This window comes from Polyodon spathula, chromosome 1 (assembly GCF_017654505.1).
Source record: "Polyodon spathula isolate WHYD16114869_AA chromosome 1, ASM1765450v1, whole genome shotgun sequence".
Taxonomy (NCBI): Eukaryota; Metazoa; Chordata; class Actinopteri; order Acipenseriformes; family Polyodontidae; genus Polyodon; species Polyodon spathula.
This window is the reverse complement of record NC_054534.1, coordinates 53,494,095-53,501,594: the sequence shown is the minus strand read 5'-3', so window position 1 is coordinate 53,501,594 and position 7,500 is coordinate 53,494,095. Positions and strand designations below refer to the sequence as shown.

Here is a 7,500-nt window from a genome sequence, read left to right as displayed (position 1 = left end):
ACAGGTCAGACTGAACTTGGAGCAAGAACGTTTCCTTATTGTGCCATTTGGACTTCTTTACAGTGAGGTTACAGCTTCCAGCCTGGTAAGTTAGAAGTATTATTATGAATGTGTGGGTAGCACATTATACTATTTTGTTTAATAGTAATGTAATAGTAGTGTAGTGTAATAACTAATCTGTTATTTCGAAACTACTTAATGTCTGTTTAAGTAAGGCAAGGTTATGAATTTGCTTTTCAAAGTATTCTATACAGTACGCACCAAAGCTCTAAGAAATTAGACTGCTTAAATAAATATTTTTCAAATATTTGCTTGAAATGTCTTTTATTTTTCCAGATTTGTTCATTTAGCATGATGACAATTGCTTTGATATATTTATTGTTAACATACCTGCAGCCCCTTAATCGATTATATAGTGAAACTGAATATTTACATCCTATCCTTGTGCTGTGTTCAAGAACCAGCCCCCTCTTGCAGCCCTTAAATGTGTAGGTGGTAGGAAATAAAATGGCAGTTCAATCTTGGCTGGAAGGGAAACTGGTTTGATTGTCACAAGGATACAGTGTTCAGCTGAAGAGTTCTTTTGTGTTTCTACAAACTCATTTCTTTCTTTTTTTTTTTTTTTGCTTCAGTCAGCTGTTGATTGATGACCGGGTACATAGCTTCGCACTCCCATGTTAATTGTATAGAGAGATCCTAACAGCATAGGAGCCATAAGGATTAGTATTTAATAGTTAAGACTTGCCATTATCCCAGTCATGGTCATATAGGGTTATATAAGCAACTCTCCTATACCTCTACTGAATCATTAGTCTCAGTAATGTTAAAATCACATGAGCATTTTTTTTATTTATTTATTTTGTTGTTGGTTTATTAGAATCTTTTTTTATCACATTAGAAATCATAGTGCACATAAATACAATGAATGCATGTAAATATCTCTGTTTTTTCTAGGTTAAAATTAACCTGCAAGGAGAAATCGTTGACCGTGGCTGCACTAATCTGGGAGTGAATCAAGCTGGCTTTATGTTGCACTCTGCTATCTATGCAGCCCGGCCTGATGTCAAGTGTATTGTACACATTCACACACCTGCAGGAGCAGCAGTATGTTCACTACTTTGTTTTTCTTCTGTTTTGTATTGTAAACATAAGCTGCAAAACAGGTGTTGAGCTTTCCTGATGACTACTTGCTTTGAAAGGCCTGAAACTGTGTTTGTTTATAATGTATATTAAAGGCAATACAAACACTTTATATTAAAATCAAATGTTTTTACAAAATGCTGTAGGAATGATTGATTGTTTATGCAGGCCTTGGCAGTTTCTATTGCCTCTGCAAAGCAAAAGTATTTTGCCTTAGAGCTGTATCATAGATTCAATTTTTTATTTTTATATAAAATAATATCCAGAGAGATGTTGGGAATCCGTGTATCACTTCAGTTTTTAACTCTTGGCACTCCTCAACACATTGGGGACTATACATCTCTGCTGTCTTATTTTTATTTTCTTAAATCCTGCTGGTGGTATAAAATAGCTCCTCAATAGCCTTGAGAATAGGCCTGATGTAGTCACTGGGCCAGCTCAAATTCTGTTGTTAACTTTGTCTTGGTTAAGGTTTCAGCGATGAAGAGTGGCCTGTTACCAATCTCTCCTGAAGCTCTCTCCCTTGGAGAGGTAGCTTACCATGACTACCATGGCATTCTGGTGGATGAGGAGGAGAAAGTGCTGATCCAGAAAAACCTGGGGCCTAAAAGCAAGGTAACTATGATTTGAAATGTAGGTCTTAGCTGTCACTATTTTTTTTTAAAGCTGACCTCTCCCAAACCCATGCAACACCCCTACCAGCCTCCTCTGACTGTGGAGTGTGTGTGCGTGTGTATGTATAAGACCAACAAAGCTTACCTCCTTCTCTTAGCTAGGGGTTCTGGGTCCTTGGATTCCTACAGCTGAAGTGGACTTCTGGCCACTGACTTTCTTCAGGTGTATCAACAAGATTGAGTGCATTCAGTGGGTGATCAGACCATATGTGCACCCCAGCTAGAAAATTAGAATGTTATATGGAACACCCATGTATTCTATTACACTATGAATAAAGGCACTCGACCACTGGAAGTAAAGTACAAGGAAACAATTCCCTTTTTAATGGGAATATAGAACAATAATAAACAAACTGGTAATGGGGTGTAGGGGAGATTGGGTGATTAGATACCCAATGAAGGTAATGTGTAGTGGTTTTTAAGTTAGCACTCTTAGTTACAAATTTCTCCCAAACGAGGTCAAGATCACGAGGAAACAATTTCACAATAAAACATGCAACACTGTTAAATCTTATAACTTAGACCAGGTCCGACATTACAATTTTCCCTTTCCAGTCCATCAAAAAGACGTAAAGCACAGGTCTGTAGTAGTATTTTTCTCTGGAAAAAGCAGAGAAAACCTTTCAATTGCCGAGTGAGACCGATAGTAGCAGAATGAAGCCAAAAAAAAGGGTGTATCTGATAGCCCCATGCACCATAGAGTTAACACGGACATGGTGCGCAACTAATCCTAATATTACAGAAAGGAAAGGCCATTAGTTAGAGAGATGCATGAATAGTAATATACAGTTAATTGATTCCATAGTCAATCGATTACAACGACCATAACATCATTAGCCTACATGGTTAATATACTAATATTGAATATATTTTATCATATGTTTTATATTCTATTTCTAGATCAGTTTCCACATTTGCTTCAGTTACTTTCTCGAGTCATAAAGTATTTAATGTTAGACATGTTGAATACTTATCGATTGCCATATACAGAAGTCAGTCTGTTTCGATGAATACTGCAGCTCTCTGGATCTGCAGTTCCAGTGTAGACAGTACTTTGCAGTACGCATTGTATTGCGTAGACTTGCAATTAACAAATATTTGTTCTTTTCAAATGGAGATCATCTTGTTGTTCTCCAAGACTTGCAACATTGTCTTTTGTTGGCAGTTTTACAACTGGGAATAGTTCCGTTGATCAGACGCAACTCAGTTCAGCTAATGCGTTGCAATTGAAAAGTTATATAGTTTGTATAAGTGTTCTTGTGGCGATTCTTCTGTATGACTTTGCTTCAGTTCGTTTCGTGCAGATACGTGGAAACAAAGACCCGCTTTCCGATTAATGCAGTATCCCGTTTACTGATCCAGTCTCTCGTAGGACAGATGGCAGGGCCCTTCCTCAGTAGATGATTTTAGCCATTATTCAGAACATTGGTTCTTACTTGCCTTCTGTGAATTCGAGCACATGTGCTCCATTGACTCTGCAACTTTCTTCAGAGCAGTGTAGCTTCCATTTCATTCCTCAGAACTTCAAGCCACCTCTAGAGGGTGGACACTCCTCGTGCACACCTCCTTTGCGGTCGGCACACTTGGTCAGCATGCATGTCTGGAAGCAGCAGCACGCAGCAGAAGCTCACAGCTCAAACTTTGAAAGTCAGTGGGTTTTGTGATTCTGTCTTCAACCCTGTGATTGGTTAGTCTGGTTATTTTGGGCATTGCCCGAGTCCACGTGAAGTGTCTTTTATTGGTTGTTCTTGTACCAACATGGCCCCTGGTTCTCGTCTAGGTGTCAAGGCACCCAGAATTGTCTGGAAGTTGCCTTCAGCAAAACACTACTAGCGTCGAAATGACTCATTCAGTGATAGGTATAGATAAAACACTTGTCCAGCAGTTAGTTTACGACTCTTTCTAAAAACATTCTTTGTCAGTGGGGGAGTTTGTGACCAGACCAAGAAGACACAGAAAATGGTTTAAGACCCCCTCTGTATATTCCAATTCTGTACTTTCATGCACAGAATGCTGTGATGACCCCCCTCTGATGCTCCATTTGTAAGAAAACAAACATATAACACACACTCTTTTTACATTACTGTCAATTTTTCTGCAAATATACACATTTAATTCCTCAAGTATAGTTTCTGTAATCCCTTCTGTTTTTTAGTTTAATTGGGAATACTGTTTAGCAGAGTTGATGCAGTGTTGAGCATCAGTGACATCTTGTAGAGCGGTGTCCCCTTTCAGTGTTTGCGTAACAAAACAAGTTCTTACCGTAAAATTGAACATTCCTGGTAGATCAATTCAGTCCATTAATTTAGTCTTTAAACCCGTTAGTTGTCCCTTTCTTTAGTGATGATCCCAGGTAATGAAGTTGTTGGGTGGTTTCTAGATGTTATTCAGAGCTTGCAGTCCAGTTATTAAAAGCAATCTCCCTTTTCTCTGACTTCTTCATTCATGTTTGGAGCTGTTGGTTAAAGATATTCTATACAAGCTCCTTTTTTCTTGACTTTGCAATGCTGCTTTCAATATTAAGCAAGCAGTTCAAGATGTTACACCTACTCTTTTTTTTTTTTTTTTTTTTTTTTCTTCCCTTTTTTTTTTTTTTTTTGACTGACTCTATAAACTCTTGAAAAAAGTGCCTTCTCCCTTAATTAAAATTATGCTCTTGCCAACATCCAACCTTGAGAGCCAGGTTCATCCGTACGTGCGATCTCTTACTTATTCAGTGGCCTATTCTAGGCTCAGGACTTTAGGAGGGCCTCTCCCCCAGAACATCTCAGATGATACTGTGGTGACCAGGGGCTTGCTTCGTTCCAAGCTACACTGTTATAAACTCTAAGTGTATTTCTGGTGCTCTATCATTATAGCAAAATTTAACCCCTTTTAAATACTCTTATGGTCCTACATAGGTATGAGGGGGGAAAAAGGGAACTGACACAAAGGATAAATGCAAACTTCCAATAATAATAATTGCAACAGTGTAAATATTCAATGTTAATGAAAAGGAAACTGGCGTGCTGCGGTTTAACTCACTTGAGAGAGAGAGAGATGCAACCACCCTAATCTTATGTGCTACTTAAACAAGATGCTCAGGATCATGGTGGCAAAACAAAATACTACTTGTGGGGAAAAATGTGTAACTGTAATTGAATGTACTCCGTAAAGTGCTATTTCAATTCTTAAACCTGTGAGAACCGAGATGCGGTGATGTTTGTCTTCCCCTAAACCATTTTACTTCAGAGGACTAGCTGTTGGTAATAGGGTCGTAAAGATTTAAATTGGGAACTGGTTTAGAATACTTGCTGTGCTAACCTGCCAGTCTTGTCTAAACAAACCAAGCTGATTTATCTTTTAGTTAAATGTCTGTCTGGGAGACAATATACACTTTTCTTCCTATGAAGGGTTAAGTGCGACAAATGGTAAATACGAGGTATCATGACTCTCCCATGAAATTTTGATGAATGAGTAACAATTCAACTGATTTTAAATTGGTTTTGGAATAATTAACTGATCTTGCAGATGCACATTTGAGTCGTGTGTTTTCCCAATACAGTTGAAATGTTTATTGGGTTTTATTGAAGTTTAAAGTGAAAATAATTCTTAAACTATTTTCCTTTTAATTATTGTATAACTGGGGATCTACGTAATTCACGAAAATTGGGAAATTGAGTGGTCATTGTGAAATACACCTAGGGGCCAATTCATAGCGGACTAGTACGGAGAAGAAAAAAAAAAATTTAAATGAACTACTGTACACGGCAAGCGACGCAAATTTCATTCTTTAGATAAGCTTTTTTCAAACATTCTTGGGCAAATAAAATAAAAATACTCAAGCAGTTAACTTTCTTGTTTACTGTTCACTGGCTTTTTTGTGACCTACAGCTTTGGAAAAAATTAAGAGACCACTGCAAAATTATCAGTTTCTCTGGTTTTATAGGTATGTGTTGGGGTAAAATTAACATTTTTGTTTTATTCTATAAACTACTGACAACATTTCTCCCAAATTCCAAATAAAAATATAGTCATTTAGAGCATTTATTTGCAGAAAATGACAACTGGTCAAAATAACAAAAAAGATAGTGTTGTCAGACCTCGAATAATGCAAAGAAAATAAGTTTAGGTTCATTTTTAAACAACACAATACTAATGTTTTAACTTAGGAAGAGTTCAGAAATCAATATTTGGTGGAATAACCCTGATTTTCAAGCCCAGCTTTCATGCATCTTGGCATGCTCTCCACCAGTCTTTCACATTGATGTTGGGTGACTTTATGCCACTCCTTTGCGCAAAAATTCAAGTGGCTCGGCTTTGTTTGATGGCTTGTGACCATCCATTTTCCTCTTGATCACATTCCAGAGGTTTCCAGTGGGGTTCAGGTCTGGAGATTGGGCTGGCTATGACAGGGTCTTGATCTGGTGGTCCTCCATCCACACCTTGATTGACCTGGCTGTGTGGCATGGAGCTGTCCTGCTGGAAAAACCAATCCTCAGAGTTGGGGAACATTGTCAGAGCAGAAGGAAGCAAGTTTTCTTCCAGGACAACCTTGTACTTGGCTTGATTCATGCGTCTTCACAAAGACAAATCTGCCCGATTCCAGCCTTGCTGAAGCACCCCAAGTACAAGCCAAGTACAAGAAAATCAGGGTTATTCCACCAAATATTGATTTCTGAACTCTTCCTAAGTTAAAACATTAGTATTGTGTTGTTTAAAAATGAACCTGAACTTATTTTCTTTGCATTATTTGAGGTCTGACAACACTGCATCTTTTTTGTTATTTTGACCAGTTGTCATTTTCTGCAAATAAATGCTCTAAATGACAATATTTTTATTTGGGAGATATGTTGTCAGTAGTTTATAGAATAAAACAAAAATGTTCATTTTACCCAAACACATTCCAATAAATAGTAAAACCAGAGAAACTGATAATTTTGCAGTGGTCTCTTAATTTTTTCCAGAGCTGTATATATTGTTTTGTTTACTAAGCTTTGTGTCTTCTGTATAAAAACAGTCTTCCCTTCCTGCTGGCATTTGCTGTTTATTGCTTGTACATACAGCCGTAATGTAACAACAGACTGCCCATTAACTTTCCCCTGCCACGTTCGATGTGAACAGTGGTCTGCAGCGACTGCAGAGTGACCCGCAAGGAGGTGGCATGCACGTCGCGCCCGGTGTCAATGGCCCTTCAGTGTTGCCTTGTTTTGATTGATTTTAGGTTGTTAATCTAGTTTTCAGCATTAGAGGTAAAATAACAAAAATGGACAACAAAGGGCATTTCTCAAAGAAACCTTTCGTGCAGATGGAGGTAAATTTGTTTTTCACATCTTGTAATGTGACTGGAAAAAATATGATCAATTGCGATTTAGCTTCATTAAAAGGCTACTACAGAGTCTGGTAAATAGAACGTAAAAGAAACAGCTTTCAGAAAACAAACTTGAAAGTCAGTGCAGACAAAAGTATTCCTGTCAGTTGTAGTCAACTGAAGTAAGCGTGTCATGATCCAGTGGCAAGGGGAATTTGAATCCACCATTGGTGGTCCATGGTACTGAAACACCCGTGTTTGCACAGGATCAACATTGCTATTCACAGATTCAACGATCTGGTTGACAATGCATCATCAGTTGCTGACGATAACGCTCTGGTGGGCCGTGTTCCTGCATACACCTAGGCTGACGCTGTTTGAGGAGGATTTCATCCT

The 7,500-nt window shown here is 38.1% G+C and overlaps 1 protein-coding gene across 8 annotated transcripts in view; it reads left to right on the top strand.

The window, feature by feature from the left end:
- The window catches only part of LOC121319647 (alpha-adducin-like), a 60,446-nt gene that overhangs the window by 31,695 nt on the left and 21,251 nt on the right, over positions 1 to 7,500 (top strand). For all 8 annotated transcript variants that reach the window (XM_041257309.1, XM_041257299.1, XM_041257280.1 and 5 more), the window contains exons 5-7: positions 5 to 85; positions 955 to 1,104; positions 1,612 to 1,755. In XM_041257309.1, the coding sequence (XP_041113243.1) occupies positions 5 to 85; positions 955 to 1,104; positions 1,612 to 1,755 (375 nt within the window). The remainder of the gene's footprint in view (positions 1 to 4; positions 86 to 954; positions 1,105 to 1,611; positions 1,756 to 7,500) is intronic.